The sequence below is a fragment of the Labrus bergylta genome, chromosome 19 (assembly GCF_963930695.1).
Source record: "Labrus bergylta chromosome 19, fLabBer1.1, whole genome shotgun sequence".
NCBI lineage: Eukaryota > Metazoa > Chordata > Actinopteri > Labriformes > Labridae > Labrus > Labrus bergylta.
The window spans coordinates 6746001-6765132 of record NC_089213.1 but is presented as its reverse complement, the minus strand read 5'-3'; the positions used below and the strand labels follow the sequence as shown (position 1 = coordinate 6765132).

General features: G+C 45.2%; 1 protein-coding gene across 4 annotated transcripts; it reads left to right on the top strand.

Annotated features, from left to right (window-relative positions):
* The first annotated feature begins 691 nt into the window (after positions 1–691).
* On the top strand, positions 692–17851 carry sema4ab (sema domain, immunoglobulin domain (Ig), transmembrane domain (TM) and short cytoplasmic domain, (semaphorin) 4Ab). Of its 4 annotated transcripts, none has more exons than XM_065948214.1 (15): positions 692–1029; positions 5349–5549; positions 5680–5840; positions 6028–6087; positions 6576–6674; positions 7133–7226; positions 8597–8719; positions 9566–9693; positions 11951–12132; positions 12986–13130; positions 13417–13606; positions 13742–13857; positions 14779–14942; positions 15035–15129; positions 15520–17851. In XM_065948214.1, the coding sequence occupies exons 2-15, from the start codon at positions 5453–5455 to the stop codon at positions 16317–16319; spliced, it is 2454 nt and encodes an 817-aa protein (XP_065804286.1). In that variant the 5' UTR covers positions 692–1029; positions 5349–5452; the 3' UTR covers positions 16320–17851. The 4 variants fall into 4 exon arrangements, with proteins under 4 accessions (XP_065804286.1, XP_020502319.2, XP_020502320.2 ...); XM_020646663.3 differs by lacking the exon at positions 692–1029 and adding an exon at positions 2853–3034; XM_020646664.3 differs by lacking the exon at positions 692–1029 and adding an exon at positions 2854–3034 and having other exon boundaries at positions 15535–17851.
* Positions 17852–19132: the final 1281 nt, after the last annotated feature.

Below are 19132 nucleotides of genomic sequence, written 5' to 3'. Positions count from 1 at the left end.
ACAAACCTAGTATGGTTACAAGTACAAATTTTAGCTGATGGTCTGTGCATGTCTAGCTCATCATAACTTTCACACAAAATGTAACTACGGCCCCAAATTTTCACACATGCACAAAATTTTTCTAGAGATGAGCTTTTTTACAAGAGCAAAATGTCTGTTTTTGACTCGTACCTGTGCTAGTTGCAACATATTAATTTCCTGATAAGGATCTTAAATTGTGTGGTTTTGAATTTGCATTCTTTTTGTATTTGACTGTTTCTCCTCATGGAAATTGTTGGCTTCCATGGCCAACCTCCTCAAATGTAATTCAAGTCGTGAGATTATTCGTTTTGGTCTGAAAATCTGCTTTGAAAGTCGCATTGTAAGCCCTTAAAAGTCAACCAAAAAGTTAATCCTTGTTGGTCGCAGCTTCAGGTACATCCCTGCTGCCTGTTTCTGGTTGGTGGTGTTTTCAGCCACTATGCAGCAGCCGACAGGCAGCAGCACACCTGTCTCCTGTCATGCCGCTCGGTCGTCATACACCTGTGAGGCAGCAGCTTCGTGTTTGATGCTGGAGGCGTTCAGCCTGTTACCACATGGCTCTTTCCAGGTCACTGCTAATCCGCTCCAATCTTCTTTTCTCCTTATTAGCCCTCTTACCCGCTCCTTTCCCCGCTGCGCTCACAACCAAGCCGGTCTGCTCTAAAGCTGTAGGAGTCTAAATTTACACGCCATAGTTTGCTGCTCGAGTTGTGCTGAATTTTAACCTGTAACGGTGAGAGATGACGGGACTAAACAGACTTTTACTTTAACAAACATACTCCAATACTGAGCTGATCGGAGAGAAGAAACAGGCGGCTTTAACGAGGAATCGTCTGCAGGAGAACAATCCTGCATGTGCACAAACTATTGGAGTGTTTGGATTATTTCTGCAGTCGGCCTGTTTGAGGAGGAGACGGAGCAGAGGAGGAGACCAGGTGGAGCTATACATCAGAACATCCTCCAGCTGTATATCAAGATGGAGTTCTAGACAAACAAGACACCAGACAGGTACACACACACACACACACACACAGACACACACAAACACACCACAGGCCTCTCAATGCTTTTTAAGAGGGGCTAGATGTTAGAAATAAAGTGGAAAGTGCAAGGACGACATTTTCTTTTTTTTCAAAACCTGCAGAGAAAGAAGCACTTGTTAAATTTAAGAAGAGACATAAGGTTGTTGTCCAAAGTAAAGTTGCATTTAAACACAGTATTTAATTCAGTTTATTGATATATTGACAAGTTAAATATTCAACTAAATAAATAAACACTGCTTAAACACTCTGGCGTAAAAAGTATGAATTGAAAAACATGCATTTCTGTGCATAAAAGCAGGCATAAAATAGTTAAACAGCCTGTTGATACAAGAATGATCTTCTGATTATCAAACAAAGCACTGATGAATCAGCTGATGGCATGGCTGCATCAACAACGAGAGCTTTTTAAACATCTTCATACTACAAGTGAACTGAATTTAGCTGAGGACATAAAAAAAGCAACCTTAAATCTGACCTGTGTGTCCACGCGAAATAATGTGGAGCACTTTTAGTTTAACTTCAATTTACTTCTCAAAACAAAGCTCCTGTAATTTTGTGTCACATAAACAAAGCGTGTCAGAGGAGGAGATGTGAAATCCTGACTGTAAGTCTGTTGTGTGGGTCTAAAAACACAGGGCGCCTTTAACCAGCTACCTTAATTTATACTTCCTCGCGTCCTCTCTTCTCCTCTGACCTGATCGTTACCCTCCGCCATCATGGAGGATCTCTCAATCCATTAAGGAGACGAGGAGACGAGGAGAGAGGATCTGAAGTGGTGTTAAATTCTGCACCTCCACACCAAAGACTCTGTGATAATGAATGCCACCACTGAAACGCCACAAAGTAGTTTGTTGACTGTGAATATGAAGCCTCCAGGTTGGCCTCTTGGCAACCATTTTTAGTTTTCTGGCGCCATATTTGGAGCAAGCGGCATCTGGTGTTGATAAATGAAGCCAATGCAGAAGTGCAGAACGCTGCAGTTCCTCGAGCGTCAGCTTCAAGATGGCTCCAATAAAAACAGCACAGGTACAGTCTGTTCAGATGTCCGATCTAACAGCAGAGATAAAAATATATCAGTAAGTAATGCTTTTCTAAAAACAAACAGTGAAGTCAAACTCCCTCTGGGTTTGTTGTTGTCAGCTCTGTGTTCACACTGACGGGGCGAAGATTCATTCAGTTTGTTGATGTTTCACTCGAACGTGTTTTATGTGTGAAGCCCTACGATCAAACACCTGTAGAAACACAGGCACATAGACTCAGACCAGAAACAACATACAAACATTAAATACATAAAGAGTTCATCGGGTGACAACAGGAACCTGCAGGGGTCCACACGTCGCTTATATTTTCAGCCAGATGGACACTGTTTGCACTCTGAAGCGTGGTTAATGCACACACTCTTATAGATCATTCATGCACATCATAGATTATTACAGACGGCTGAATGGAGACATTTCTGCAGCAGATGCTTCACTGCAGCTTCACCTGATTAAACCTCCCCAGGGGTGTCTCCAGGATTTCTGGGAACCCTCCGTCGCAGACTCTGTGTCAGCCGTGCAGTATTGTTACGACCCCGCCTCCATTACATGAATGACCCATTAAAAGCTTCAAATGAAGGTCATCAGAATGAATCCCTCACTTTTTCAGCAGTCAGTGAGCTCTGAATGTCAGAGTTTCTCCACCTGTGCAGGTTGTAATGTGTCACACCGCCTGTAGGGGGAGCCTGCAACCTGCTGCTGCTCCTCCTGACGGGAGGAGGAGGAGGAGGAGGAGGAGCAGATGGAGGAGGAGTGGGCTGGGGGAGGCTTTTGTTATGATAGTAAAGGCTGAACCTCGGTCAGCGGTTTCTCCTCACCGGGGTCACGTTTGGAGGAGATTTTTTTTTTTTAACCGGAGCGGAGAGAGGAGGGCGGAAAACTGCGGATTCACTTCAGGAGGAGAAAACAGAGAGGAAACAAATCTGCGGAAACGTGAGCTCACTTTATCTTTCTCTCAGTTTTTTTTAACAGCAGCTGATCGTCTGCTGTTTGTCTCAGATTGATGAAGAATGACGACTCGATGATTCACCACGTCCTGTTGCACGATCAGAAAATGTCTCCTCCTGTGTGTGTGTGTGTGTGTGTGTGTGTGTGTGTGTGTGTGTGTGTGTGTGTGTGTGTGTGTGTGATAATGGTGATAACGTGTGCACGGTGCAGCTTTAATACCGGGCTGTAACGTGTTATAGTGTGTTGTTGAACTGCAGGATTTGAGCTGAACTTTGGACACCACGTGTTTCATCACATTTGACTTTTGCAACCTGCAGCAGAAGCAGAACAAACAGATCATGTTGAGCTGCGCAGGTCTGCTGGACGAAACAAAGACTACGCAGCTACACACATGTTGCACTGGGCATGTTCGCTTCCGATGAGCTGCTTTACAGTGAAATGGGTTTAAAAATGTGCGAATGCATGTCAGGAAAGTGCACAACAGTACAATAACAGAGGCCAAAGTCACCTGTTTATTCAGCAGTCAGACATGCTGCATGTGTGTTGTTGATGTTTTGCACCAGGAGAAGAGCTACATGCTCATATCCAGCAGGTAGATCTGACCAAATGAAAGCATTCAGGATCTTTTTCTGCAGGTCTGGAAAAGATCAAAGTGACGATCACTTCCGTTTGCATTTAGAGAGAAGTTAATAACATGTAGTTTATGCCCTCCTGAGGGTTAGAAAGTCAGGTATTATTTCACATGACTTATTCAGAAGTCAGAGATCTGCAGGACAAGTTACCTGGAGGCTGCATGCCTTATGTTTGTTGAGTATCTTTTTCTGCACAATTGTGTATAAAAACAGGAAGCCATCCTAAAAGTGAACATTGAAGAACAAGTACGATGGATGTAAAAAATACAGTTAACGCAAGATCTGATGCTGGGTTCAAAGTTCAAGATGGTCATAGTCCTACAAACACAACTGTGTGAAATGCTCATGCTAGGAGGCTCTTTTGCAGAGGGTAGGTAGAATAGAATATAAAGGGGCGCAGGTAGGTAGTGGTGAGAGTGCGCCCCCCCCCCACGACAGGTTATGTCCTTCAGAGCGGACGGCCCGGGTTAGAATCCGACCTGTGGCTCCTTTCCTGCATATCATATCCCACTCTCTCTCTCTCTTTCTCTCTAAGAAAGAGAGACCTCATGAGATCGTTGGATGTGTGAACACCTCCTTAAAAAACGCTGCACTGTCTCTAAAATAAAGGCAAAAAATAAACCTTTAAAAACTAGAATATCAAACCAGAACAAAGAAGCACAATGAGAATAAAATGTTAGTTTTTAAGAAAACATCAAGGCAGAATAACACATCCTTGTGAGTGAGTGTGGCATTAATATGCGATCTAAAATGTGAAGTGTTTTTTTGAATTAATATTTAAGAGAAGGTGGAAGAAACTGTTCTTCAGTCTGCTGTTTAAAAACAAACAACAACATGCGACTAAATTCAATTCATTAATACATTAGATTCTTTTATTTCAATTCTCTGAACGCAAAAATGCACCATCTCCCTTGTTCTTGTTTTCCTTAATAATTACAAGTCATATCAAAACGTATTTTCTTAGAATAACATCATAAATACGGCCTTTCTTTTTCTTTCATTTAGTTTGAACAGAATGCTGTTTTTTTTTTTGGAGGAAATCATTTTCTCTTCTCGGCAGGTTGGACGCGCTCCAGACTGTAATGGGCTCTTCCTTTGGCCCCGGATATCTGCTCAGCATCTCCCTGCTGAAAACAAAACAAAAAAAAAACAGACAAACAAACAAAAAGCTCTGAAAAACAACCGAGCTGAAGTCAACGTTGCACTCCTCGCTTCAGAAACGACATTTCTAAAAAGGAAAGGAGAAGAGAAACTCAAGGCGCTCTTAAGAAGAGTAGAAACTCTCTGAGTGTTTGAGACTCTTTATCTGAAGCCCTGGTGCTGTCTGATAGTCTCTGTGAACTGATTTAACCCTCTACAGAGGAATTACAACGACGCTGGCCGTTGCTCCCAGAGGCGTGTCGTCAGATGACAACTGGCGGGTTTGAAGATTGAGCGCCCCTTCATAGTTTCTCCTTCACTGCTGAATCTAAAGCTGCAAACGAAGAAACGTCTGTTAGAGGAAGCAACAACACAAATGTTTAAAACGTCCCTGTTAGGCTGTTTGTGTTATGTAAGTCTCGTTTGAGTCACTTCCTGGTCACTCTCAGGACAAGACGAAGACTCAGCGGAGGATCTCTGAGGCGGTGGTCATTCATGTTTTTTTTTTCTTCCTGCGTGTGTTTCAGATCTAGTGATGGTCGACTGTAGAAACCAGATCATGTGGCTTCAGCTACGATCTCCCCCCCTCCCTTCACGCCTCGGGCCTTAGATGTGACTGAGATCAGCTGTGATGGGGATCCACAGCCTGCTGTCCCTCTCTGTGGTCCTGCTGAGCTGTGTGAGTCCGAGTGAGACCGGGCCGACTCCCAGAGTCTCCTTCAGTCTGGGTGAGGAGAGATCACACCTACTCTTTATCCTGTTGTCAGTCAAATACGAGAAGAAGAAGAAGAAGATGAGCGTGCATCATCACACCTGTTTGTTTTTTAATCGTCTGTGTTACATCCTGATCACAAACAGGGAGTCCTGGGAGACTTGTGACCCGCTTCAGCAGCCCTGACGTCAGTAACACCACCACCCTGCTGCTCAGCCACGACGGGGACTTGCTGTATGTGGGGGCCCGGGACGCGGTGTTAGCACTGGATGTTAGCAACGAGGACGCTATCACACTGAGGAGCAAGGTGATCACTGAGCGCACATTCAGAGTTAACTATCTGAAAAACTGTGTTGATAAAAAAAGGAAATGGATCCATTAGTGGCTGTCCAAACTTAAGGTCATCTAATCCCTCCTAAAGTGATAAACAGCTTTAAGACATGGTGACTCTTTTTATGCCCACCTCTTCATCTGCCTGTCTTTGTTCCTTTCAGCTGGACTGGAGTCCGTCAGAGAAAGACCTCGAACAATGCTCCATGAAAGGAAAGAAGATGGTGAGTAGCTGTTCTGTACCAGGTTGTTCTCAGAGGCTTAAACTATAGTTAAAATTAAGATGAGCCGGGACGCTGGTGGCGCAGTGGTTAGTGCGTGCGCCCAATGTGTGCAGGATATAGTCCTTTCCCGCATGTCATTCTCCACTCTCTCTCGCTCTCTGATTTCTGACTCTATCCACTGTCCTGTCCCTCCATTAAAGGCACAAAAAGCCAAAAAAATTCATGTTAAAAAAATTAATTCATTAAGATGAGCCGGGAAGTCAAGAGGGAAGAAAACACATAATTGTGCAGTCGTTGTCGTGATGAGCTGTGTCGTCTTTGCAGGGTGAGCGTGGCTAACGTTAGCAGATGTTGATGTTCCTTTGCGTGTGTCTGTTGTGTACATATTTGTGTTGGATCCAAAGGTCCTGCAGCAGGCACGCTGTGTCCTAAACTTTTGATTGTCTGTGTGTTAAATGACTTCTTTTTTTCTTTTTTTTCCCCCCCAGTCCGACTGTCCAAACTTCATCCGAGTTCTGCAGTTCCTGAACAGCAGCCACGTCTACGCCTGCGGGACGTTCGCCTTCAGTCCACGCTGCACCTACATTGTATGATTATTTTTACACACGTGGACACTGAACTGTTACAGACGATGATGATGATGATGATGACGCACCTTATAGATTTGAGAGCATCTCTATGACTCAGTAGAGCAACAAACGACTCGTTAGCGTGGGCTCAGACTTTCTTCAGGTCGTCACAGACAAAATGTGTGAAAAGAAAGACGAATATCAAATGATCAGAGTCCAAACTTGTGGTAAAGCAGCGTGTGGTCCTGGGATGTAACTCTTGACGAGCTGACTTTGTTGCTTTGCTACGTTAACCCTTAGTTACCATGGTTACGACAGAATCAAAAAACGGAGATTGCATCGATTTAAAAAAACATGTAAACACACTAAGTGAAACATTTGAACAACCTGAGCTTGTGCTGTTTTATTCTCAGAGCAGATTTCTGTAGATTTTATTTGTTTTGGAATAAGTTTTTTTTTTCCTCTCCTGTGTGAAGAACTCCGAGACGTTAACGATGAGCCTGAAGCCCGACGAGGGACGAGGACGCTGCCCCTACGATCCCTACCAACGCAACACGGCCATCATCGTGGGTAAGACTACGAAACTGACAGGCTAGCTGAGGTAACTCAGGAAGAAAAACATTAGGTCTTTCAGCAGAAAATTATTTTCTGCTGAATCCAAACAGGAAGGATGAAACCGATCTTACTGACTTACTGACTGATGTTCAGATTAAAACTTCAGCTAAAGAAAACCTGAGATCTGTCTTTGGATCCAGAGCTGCTGGACAAGAATTGTGATGAGCTCCTGAAGATTTGAAATGTGCATCAACTCAGTCTCAGAGCTCTGAGATGACGACCTGAGGGTCAAAGGTCAAACTCACCATGAAGTGGGTAAATTAAGCAGACCAGTATTAGCCTGAGCTCTCCTCAGGACCGGCTGTTTATAAAGGGTCAGGCGTCCATTCTGACACCTCCCTGAGAATTTGCTGCTTGTTCTTATAAGTCCGTTCTTATCGGTCAACTTCAGGTCGACTCTATTTTTTTAAAAAGAGCAAGGGCTTCATAAGATGCAGGTCAGAGAGGATCGTGTTCTCTGAATCTGGTGTCTGTAAATAAAACAAAGCTGAACCAAATCGATTCTAAATGTTGCTAATCATTGGATTCTTCCTCTTTGGAGAAATGCATCTCAAAGATCATCTTAACCACCACCTCCCGCTGATGTCCCGGACCGTCTCCACCTTTATTATAAAGTTACAACATGTGGTGTAACATCAGGATCGCGCCCCATGGTTTGTCAGCTGATCAGTAGGAAACATGTCATCATGTTGTGTCTAATAATGCAGACATTTCCACTGGCAGCGTTTTTATTTTCTATACAAACCAGTGCGGTTCAGCGTCCAAAGCGTGGAATCGACCTTGGCCTCTGCTCGCAGCTCGATCCAAAGACAAGTGGACTCAGTGAGAGACCTTGAAGACAGCTTCAGTTCTTCACTCACTGCGGGTCATTAGCATGCTATCGATCGAGGATGACTCACATGAGAGTCATGAGAGTCATTAGCTGAGACGCTGACCTAGTTTGGCCCGGACTTGTTAACCCTCGCGGTCGTCTGAGGGTCGTTGGGGTCACGTGTTCCAAGGTGGGACTGGGACTTCATTGTGTGGAGAGAGAATCCAGAACAGCCTCGTAGGATGATGATAGATGTTGTGAAACTGCTACACTAGATCGTTGTAGTGATGTGATTGATGAAGAAGCCTGGAGACGCTTTTTGTTTAGTTTTACGTTAAGTGACACGTTCAAGATCATAAATATGTTTTTTTTGCTCAGCCAGAAAATATTCAGTCCCCCGACTCAAAGCCAAAAAAGCCCACTCCAATTATAAAACTAAGAAACCAACGATTGTTTATCGCTCTGAGTTTGTTGTTTGTTGATGAAGTTTTCTGGTGGATTTTCTGTCCCTCAGATGGCGAGCTGTACACGGGGACAGTGGCAGACTACCGAGGAAACAGACCCGTCATCTCCAGACACCTGAGTGAGGGCCGGCGAGTCGACCTGAAGCTGGACGACACATTGGGATGGCTCGAGGGTCAGTGAGGAGACCTGCATGATTACTCAACGTGTTTGGAGAGAGTGAGGGGGGGGGGGGGGGTGAGACATGCAGGGAACGAGCCACAGGTCGGATTCAAACCTAGTCTGTAGTCTCCATACATGGGGTGTGCAGACTAACCACTAGTCCACCGGCGACCCGGAGAGCAGTAGTGTTTGTGTGCTCTTAAGATGTGTTGTCAGAAACAGGGCAGAGACACGCATGTTTTTCATTAAAGGGGACATGTTATGATAAATCCACTGTTACAGTGTTTTTGAACATTTATTTGGGTAACCTGAGTGTCTACTGACCCACAAAATGAGAAATAAACCCATCCAGTCCTTTGTTTGTGGTCTGCATAAGTCCTACAACACAGAGAAAAATGCTCCGTTTCAAATGTGCTCTCCTTGTGATGTCACAGTGGGATTCTGGTAAAAAAAAAAAAAAAAAATCCCCTCCCCTCCCCTGATATCTCCACCCATGGACTCCACCCCCAGCCTAGTACAAAACTTTTGCGCAGGTCCGCCATTTTTATTGTCACTACAGAGGAGTGATGTCTACCAGGAAAGCTCAGGGGGGGCTCATTGCATTTAAAGAGACACACACACCAAAACGGAGCGTTCTGAGAGAGCTGGTTTATACAGGGTCACAAACCTCCTCTGGTGCTTGATTCATGTTATATTTTGACCAAAGCACAGCACAGATGTTTCATTTAGACCACAGGAGACTGTTTGAAAAGGTGGAGAAGGGGGAGAATATGTCCTCTTTAAATATGACAAAGTTGTGTGTCTGTTGTTTTGAACTGAATCTGAATCTCTCAGACTTGTTTCCATCTGTTCGCTTCAGATCCGACCTTCATCAGCTCCAGCTTCGTCCCTGACGAGGAGAAGATTTATTTCTTCTTCAGTGAAGTGGGCAGAGAGTACGACTTCATCGACAAGTTCATCGTCTCTCGGGTCTCTCAGATCTGCATGGTGAGCAAACACAAACAACAACTTGTACAGACCGATTAAAACTTCAGGAACTTAACTCTTTAAGACAGTTCTTGCTATTCACTCATTTTCAAGAAACAGTTTATTTCTATAAAACACTGATGTGATGACATGTGGGCACAGGAAGTCGTTTATTTTTTTAATCTTAAAGCAGCGACGCAGCACAATGAGGCTTGTCAAAGTCTAACAAACCCGTATGTGGCGATTAAAGAATCTGAACAGTAAAATAAAACCGAACGAACACGCTTTGTTGAATTAGCAGACGATATTTGCAGACTCAACAGTAGCACGTTTCACCTTCAATCTGAATGTTTCACAGAGACCTAATGGGGGGACGAACTGATCCCCCCCTCTGTACAGAGGTAGTAAGAGAGGCAAGAAAGCGAGAGCAAGGGGGTGGAGCCAGCGTGGTAGCGCAGCACTGTGTGTGTGTGCATGTCTGACTGTGTGTGTATGAGGAGCTCCCGCTGCGCTGTGCTTCTGCAACACTGAAAACACAACGTGAATTCACAGACTGGGACACGTAATCAGTATGAATGTACAAAGACGTGACGACGGCTGAGCTTAGTCGCCTAACACTTAATTTATACGTGAGGACACAGAAAAGGTTGTGAATGTTTTTAACCGTGCTTTAAGCATCACAGACGATTTTTTTTAAAAAGGTTAACAGACTAATCCACTTGATGCGTCTAATTCAGATGGAAACCTTCCCTCAGAGTGGAAACTGTCTGCAGCTCTGAGAGGTGAGTCTGAGTCAGCTGAAGACAGAACGCAACCTCAGATAATCATCAACGGGATGTTTATGCACAAAGAGGGAACTGCAACCAAAACCTCTCGGGGGAAGTGGGGGAGTCATGAAGAACGGACTGCTGCCGCTTATAGCTCCAAAAAGTGCTCCTCATCTGCTCTGACTATCTGCTGCACCTCGGGGTCTGTTTCATCAAGCATATAGTGCTAATGATATTCAGGTGCAAACCAACCGAAACGTTGTCCTGCTCTATTTTCTGGACTAAATGTGGAGAGAAGCAGTTTGAACCTTTTACTCTGAGAGGATCTGAGCTCTCACATTGATGGAGCTCGGGTCTTAAAGTGTATTGTGAGGCCAGACGTGAAGAGTGTGATCTGATTTGAACAGTTTAAAATAAAGCTTCCTCCCTGAATGGAGCAAAGAAAAAAAACATGCCTGCCTCAGACTGATTTAACCCCTGATTATTTTTAAATTGTGACGTTAATGTCATATTTATTTCTAGATTTTATTTAAAGATGATTTCTTTCAGTTACCTCCATCTCTCAGTGGACAGTAACTTTTCACTGTAACGGCGCGTCGCTGTCAGTGCCGGTGTTCGTTAATTAGACGGTTTTTTTTGCAATGAAAGAAATGGAAAAAAATCCCACATGACGGCATAATGTGTTGTTCAGAAACACACAAACGGGGGCGCAGATGGGCTGACGGTTATGTCGTCCTCCAAGCGGGTGGTCTGGGTTCGAGTCCGGTCTGTAGCGCCTTTCCCGCAGTACATTCCCCACTTTCCCTCTCTCTCCCTTGTTTCCCGAATCCATCCTCTAGGACAGTCCAATTTAGGCAAAAATCAATCCTTAAGAAAAAAAAAAAAGAATGCACAGACAGCAGCGGAGCAGAGAGACACTGTTAGCTCTGCAGCACAGCTAGGGGGACATTTAACCCTTTGTGTGCATTTTCAAATTAGGTGGTGTCTCCTTGTTTTTATTTGCACAGCTGTAGTCGATGCAAAGCCGTGTAATCCTGTTGTGAATCACAACATGTGATTGGCTGTCACTGCACACGACTCAGTTGAAGCCGGACCAAATGTTGTCAATCTGTCCCACAGACGTAAACTAAAGGAAAGGGTGATCCTTCAAATCAATGTAATGCTCACAGGACGAGAAGAACAAGGTGATAATTTCTGTCAGAGGTGTGAAGCTGCCCTGATGAGGTGTGTGTGTGTGTGTGTGTGTGTGTGTGTGTGTGTGTGTGTGTGTGTGTGTGTGTGTGTGTGTGTGTGTGTGTGTGTGTGTGTGTGTGTGTGTGTGTGTGTGTGTGTGTGTGTGTGTGTGTGTGTGTGTGTGTGTGTGTGTGTGTGTGTGTGTGTGTGTGTGTGTGTGTGTGTGTGTGTGTGTGTGTGTGTGTGTGTGTGTGTGTTTGTGGGGGAGGGGGGTGATGCTGACAGCAGCAGGTAGAAGTGCTGTGTTTGTATCTAACGTCTCCTCTCTCGTTAATCAGAGTGACGTGGGGGGCCAGCGGACCCTGCAGAGACGTTGGACTACGTTTGCTAAAGCTCAGCTGCTGTGTCAGGCCGACAACGAGCTGCCTTACAACGTCATCCAGGACATCGACACACTCGCGCCAGCAGAGGGCGCTCCGGCAGACGACACACTCTTCTACGGCATCTTCACCTCCCAGTGGTCAGTGACGGCGCTTTTCACGCGTACACAAAACTCCTGAAAACGTTCCGAGTGAGCTGCATGTGTGAACGCAAACAGCCACATTTTTACCTGCTGTTCCTGCTCCGTTCAAGAAAGCAGACATTTCATAAGAGAATGTTTTTAATCCTGAGTGATGTAACAGCTGTTTCTGGTTTCAGGATGATCTAATCTGTGTTTGTGCACGAAAACCTAAATTGTGATCTAATTTTACTGTTAATCAACACAAAAGAATTGCAGGACACATTGAGTACACTGTGTCACACCACTGGTAGGAAATGCTCGCTTCTGGCTGCAGCTTTCACTCCACAGTAGCATGAGTTTCTTGGGCTTGAAGTGCAGAGACAGCTTGCACACGACCCAAAACCTGTCTGGCCTCATGTGGTTTGAGTCTGTAATCCATTAGCTGGAAGACGAGGGGAGAGGACTAACTTACTCCAAAACACATCAGAAGCCAGAATCGGTGGACAGTTGGGTTTGGGGATAGCAACCCCAACCTGTGCAATGACCCCTGAATGCAACAGAAATATAGACAACAGAAAGATGGACTCAAATCCTGGAGAACCCTTTATATTTCCTTTTAAATTAAAGCTCAATCCAGAACGATGTGCATGTGTTGTTAGAGAAAAAAAGAAGTTTTGAAATAGCTGGAAGGAAGTTTCAACATTTGAATGGCAGAAATGCAGAGAGAGCAGTTGTTTTTTTTTTTAAACACACACAAGAAAATAAAAACCCAGACAAAGACGGAGCCGCATGTTGAACTCGTCTGACTCTGCAGATTATTTTTAATCTTCAGCAGAATCAGAGTAAACGAGTTTGTTCTACCGTCCTCCAGGTCTGTAAACTCTGGACGCTCGGCTGTGTGTTCGTTCCGTCTGAGTGACATCAAGTCGGTCTTCTCTGGAAACTACAAAGTCCTGAACCGGGACACGTTACAGTGGAGCACCCGGGTTCAGGAGAAGGTCGCCAATCCAGGAGAGGTAATGATGGAGAAACGGGGGTGGAGGAAGGACGCTTCACTTAGTCCTGGAGGGGAAGATCATAGTAGTGAAGAGTTCTTAAACTCTTAACAAGCTGAGTTCAGTTTGGCTTCAAACATTTTGATTTCATGACCCAGTTCATCAAAACTAAGGCTGCGAGCTAAACCACATACTGCACAATGCATACTATGTACTGAAACAATACACGCTGCAGACTAACCCCACCCTTCAACACATCAGTCACATCCTTGCATGACGTCTGTTCTACCTTCCTCTGTGCGTGCAGTGCGGCCTTCACAACGCGTCCGATAACGCTCTACGTTTCGTCAAAGAGAACTTCCTGGCAGACGACAGCGTGCGGCCTGTGGGGAGGACTCTGACCATGGTTTCTGCTGAGCACACATACAGTCACCTGAGCGTGCAGAGGGTGCAGGCGGTGAACCAACGGGACTACACCGTGCTCTTCCTGCTCACAGGTATCACACAGCACGTCCAGGTCACGGCGTCTGACATCAGAGCACCGACACGTTCTTCAACAGAACCTGGTGTTTTTATTGCACGATGGTCTCACAGGATGCAGTCCTTCAACTCTTTCTCTCGCCGTCTTTCAGAGTCTGGATACCTGCACAAAGCGGTGCTGCTGCAGGCCGGGGCTCACATCGTAGAGGAGGTTCAGGTGTTCGTGCAGCCGCAGCCCGTCAAGAGTCTGAAGCTCTCCACAGCGCAGGTACAGTCCACAGAGTCCGGCTGGAAATCTGTAAGATATGAATCCAAAGTTAGATGTCTGATCATCAACGCACTCCTGCAGCAGTCTGTGACCGACAGCAACATCAGAGGACTGAACAGGACCAGACTGGCTCCTTTAAATCCTGTGGTGACTTGATCTGGGTCACTTAGTGTTCTGTTCCTTTTAACATCCAGGACCTCAAACGATGTAGAAAAAGAAGAACTACAACAGAAGTCCCAGGCCCCTAATGTTGGCTTATTTTTTATTTTTAATTACCAATAACTGCAGCAAACTCCTGCACACTGCTCACACAGAGTTAGCACAATATAATATATGATGCACCCTTTAATTAAAGGTGAGAGCACTGACTAATGTCAGTATGTTCATCTGTGAATGAGGACTCAAACTTGCTCTCAATATTTAGCGATACGTCTCCTTCTTTGTGTCAAAAACAGAAATGTTGCGTTGCTCTCATTTCCTCAAAAAAGAAAATCTGTCTGACACAGATTTGCCCGTTAGTCGAAGGAAGTTGGCCTCTTCTCCTTTCTGCTGCTCTGCCCTCATTTTAACCCTTCACCCTCAGTAGTTTTGACACTCTGAACTTAAAGGGAGGTTCAGGATTTTTAAACAACAAATGAAAAGCCATCAGCTCTTTTTAATCCATCCAGTTTGTGCCTCAGCTGCTCAGCATGATGTCATTGATTGACACTAATTGGTCGAAGTCATGTTGCGTGCCGAGTGTGTTTCTGACTCTGTGGATTTATCGTCTCAGTGGATTCACTCTGTTAAACGTGTTGTTCTCTGACACACCTGACTCCCTAATGTTCGCCGTGAGACTCATCAGAGTGAATGTCCTCCCTGGTCTCTCGTTTTGTGCAGCATGTTTGATGAAACGGCTCTGATCTAAAAATGTGTGTGCAGGGAGTGATCTATGTGGGCACGTCCGAGGGGGTGGTCAGGGTCCCCACAGCCAACTGCTCTGCGTACTGGACCTGTCCTCAGTGTGTTCTGGCCCGAGACCCGTTCTGTGGCTGGGACCCAAACAGCAGGGCCTGCGTGAGGGTCTCCAACTCCAAAAGCAGTCTGTGAGTTTCAACCATTCAGTCCTCAGGAGTCTAAAGTCTCAACTCGTTCTCGTGTCTTACCTGTGCTGACTGTGTGTTTTGTTCCTCCTCAGAGTTCAGGACGTGGACCGAGGGAACGTGGAGGAGGCGTGCAGCAGCGTGTCGTTAACACACAGAGCCAGATTCAGCCCCAACAAACTGTCTGCAGGTGAGTCACCATCTTACCTGCTGCTCTGCTTCTGCTGCTTACCTGCAGGAAACTGTAGTTATAAGATTAATTTAAAAAATAATTTTGCCAATGAACTCCCTTCATAGTCCTCTACAGAGCTCACTGGGAGGGGGGGGGGGGGGAGTGAGATTTCAGACGCAGCAGCTCTGCTCCTCGCTCGCTTTAGAGACTTCTCACCGCACGTTAAGACCCGGCAGACTGATCCTTGTGTTTGTGCTGTGAGCTCTCAGAGATCACGTCATCGTCACCGTGTGGAGGCGTTGCTACTTTTTGATACCACGTGTTTTTACACAAAACAATCTTTGGTACTTTTTTTAGTTGGGGGTCTCTGTGTTTGGGTGGTCTTGGTGATGTAATCTGTATTATCAGCTTCGTGTCCTGCAGGTGAGCTGGTCTCGGTCTCTCTGAACGAGGTGGTCCGGCTGCAGTGTCCCCCGTCCTCCCGTCTGTCCCGGCAGCAGTGGGAGCGTCCCAACAGCCGTCTGTCCTCCGAGCTGTACCTGCACCTGGAGGACGGCAGCCTGAGCTTTGTGGCCACGCCCACCACGCTGGGTCACTACCTGTGCCTGTCCACGGAGAACGGCTTCCAGCAGACCGTGGCCATCTATCACGTCAGACAGAAGAGCAGCAACACGGCTCAGTCCCAGCCCAGCTCGCACCCTGTCACTCAGGCGGGGGCCCGACCGGGGCCCAGATCGAAGCCCTCTGAGGGAACCTCAGAAGAATCAGAACTGGGGAGGACTGAGCCCACACAGTCAAGCAGAGATGCTCAGACCCCTACCCCACAGCAGGACAGAGACCCCGCCCTGTGGACTCAGGAGTCAGGGCTCAGAGGGACTAAGCTTTGGGAGGAGGGGCCCCTGATGTCTGCACGGGGTCCCTCCTACCTGAAGGAGCTGGTGGTGGTGTCGGTGCTGCTGCTCCTGTGTGTCAGCCTGCTGATCACCGTGCTGCTCTACACCTTCAGACAGCGCTGCCGCAGCCGCACCGCCCCCCAAGCGGGAACCCCCCCCAGAGGCCGCAGGACCTCCATGGAGCAGGAGGCCCTCAGGGGCCCCTGTGCGAGCAAACGAAACGGGAAGACCCCGCACAGTGCACAGGCGGGGGTGCTGGTTAGTAACGGGGCTCTGACGGGGTCTAACGGACATTTACCCAACACCCCCATTTGACAGTTACACAAAACACACACTGATACACACACTCACTGTTACACCTGAGAGGTGGGAGGAGCCTGTTACCACGGTGACTCTCTGTCAGTCCTGTTGGAGGTTCTGTTTAAAAGGCTAAGCTGTTTTCACACATGTACTTAAAGCAGAATGCAGCAATGCTTCCTCACTTGCTTGTTCACACATGCACCTCGCAGCGGGAGATGATTCCTGCTGACGGGGGGGGGGGGGGTCTGTTTTTTGTTCACACAGGAGTTTTGTGCATGTGTGAAAGAACCGAACCACTAGAATCTTGGTACACCTGTGAGGACACCTGTCAGTCAGATGAACGAGGTTTAAAATGTGATGAACAATCTGTGAAGGTACTTTGTGTTGTTCCACACACTGACTCAGTTCGTCTGCGCTGTAAAGTACGAGTTCACCTGACTGTAAGAGGTTTCAGAGAAGAAACTTTGATATGAAGCCACAAACTGAAGCCACAGTTTTCAGTCTCTTTTCATGAGGTTAGTAATTCTCAGGAGGTCAAATGAACCAAATGTGAAGACCGATGTTACATTTTTTTTAAACTCCCTCTGTGGATTGTGAAAATAAAGACGAGTCAGCAGCTGTTTTCATCTCAGAAATCTGACAAAAAGAAATCTCTTCGGAATGTTTTTTTTGACTTTGCCAAACTGATATTTTAGGAAACATCAGTAACGACTGAAGGTTTGTGTTCATGTGGAAGAGAAGTCAGGAGGAGACATTTAATCATAAACAAATTCATCTGCACACGGAAACAGTCAACCCGGAAGTCTTTTTTCATTGTCAGTCCCTGAGGATAAAGTGTCATAAAACACCTGCCAAGAAATTTACCTGAAGGAGTTTAAGTTTAGTAGGTTAAAGGTCACATATTCTCCTCCTCTTCAATCAGTTTAAATAATTGTCAGAGCTCCCCAAAACATGTGTGTGAAGTTTCTTGTTCTAAATCCACTCTGATCCTGTATTTGATCATGTCTATAAACCCCTCTATTTCAGCCCTGCTCAGAACATGCTGTTTCTGTGTCTGTACCTTTAAATGTAAACTTTTCTCATCATTGGTGGGTTTCTAGACCGACAAGGGACACATGTTGGAGTTAGAACAACATGGTGAAGTGTTTTTTGCATAATATGTGACCTTTTAGAAAACTCCCCGAACTGTTCATAATCAGGACAGATTTTAACCCTTCGATGTCTCATCTCTAAAGAAATTCTCATAACTTCTGCTTCTGTCAGCACAATCATCATCAGCGAGTTTTAACTTGTTGGTGGTTATTTTTCTGCAGATCATTTCAGGTTTTCAGTCTGTTTTTTCTCCATGTGTTAGCATCAGTGTCCTCCTGTCTATAAGTCGATGAAGACAATGACTGGTGAGATACTTAAAACCATGCAGAGGTCTCGGTGAGGAGGTCTGACTGTACGGTCACCGGCTGCTCTGATTTGGTATGACTGTTCAAGGTGTGATGATAACAAAGTGTCCAAACTGTGTGACGAGCACAGGAATAAAAACTGAAGGTGTCCTCTGTGTGTCTCTGAGTTTATTTTAATATATTAATGATTTAATTTCAGACCTTAATTCATCTGTATTAACTAGTTAATGACAGCCTGACAGATTCAGGTGATTTTACGAACTAGAAAAACTCCACAAATTGACAGGAAGTATCTCGCATACTCTCTCTGGGCTCAAGCCACATTTAAGAATAGATTATAAGACAGAGACTTAGAAACATCACGTTTATCATACGGTTCTATGGTGTTATTACTGTGGACATGTTTTGCAGCTGCCGTCTCCCAAACTCGACTGAACTGAGATAAGAGACAACATGAAGCTGAACACAGCTGTGACAACAACACAGAACTGCTGCTGTCCACACACACACACACACCCACAGCAGTTAGGACGGCTTCATAGCAGCACAGGACACACTGTAAAAACACAGGTTCTTAAGATGGAAATATTTAAAAAGTACATTAAAATCTGAGTAAGCACATAAAAGTTCAAGATGAATCACTTTGGATACGTGAGACTTGTGTTGTGTGTGAGTGTGTAACAGGTGTGTTAAAATGTTTTGTCGAAACTATTTATAATTCACCAAAAGTCACAAATTATTTTGTTATTTTGATATAACGTGAAGTGTACAGTATAAGAATGTTAGCTTAGCTGTTTAAGTACATTTTCAGTTTTGACAAAATACACAAAATTGCCACTGTTGAGTAAGAAATAAGCTGAAAAACAATTTATACTTTTTATTTAGTTTTTGTTCTTGTTTAAAAAAGAATGTCACAGCACACCCATGCATTGTGTGAGACGGCCTGAGACCCCGCTGAGGGGAGGTGTGCATGTTGAAGCCCAGTCGTATGAATGTGCTGAATGTATTTTATTTTACACAGATGGTGTGATAATAAATCTGCTCCAGTTGGCAAGGAAGTTCTTGGTCTTAGTCTCATCCATACACAGCACAACGCAGAGACATTTTCGTAGCACACTGAGTGTTAAGACCATAGACTGTAAAAATAAAGACAGACTGGCTACAAGTGCATGGTGTGACTTGGTGTGGTGGTCTGTCTCTCTATTTACAGAATATAAACTTTGTTCAGCCCCATAAGAAACTTGAATTATCAAAGGATTCAAGAATTAGTTTCCAAAATGTGTTTTTCTGCCGCTGCCAGAGAAATGTTGTCTTCTGGCGCCCCCTCGTGGCTAAAACCTTTAAAAACATAAAATATTTAAAGTTATTGTTTAGTGATCAGTGTGAGTGTCAGAGGATCCTCAATAAAACAAACACTCGAGTTAATAATCA

Excerpts from the sequence above, each read along its gene's own strand:
- sema4ab (XM_065948214.1), top strand. The coding sequence starts at position 5,453 with ATGGGGATCCACAGCCTGCTGTCCCTCTCTGTGGTCCTGCTGAGCTGT. Across the intron at positions 9,694-11,950 it reads GGGTCTCTCAGATCTGCATG|AGTGACGTGGGGGGCCAGCG; the intron begins GTGAGCAAACAC and ends CTCGTTAATCAG. Across the intron at positions 12,133-12,985 it reads GGCATCTTCACCTCCCAGTG|GTCTGTAAACTCTGGACGCT; the intron begins GTCAGTGACGGC and ends ACCGTCCTCCAG.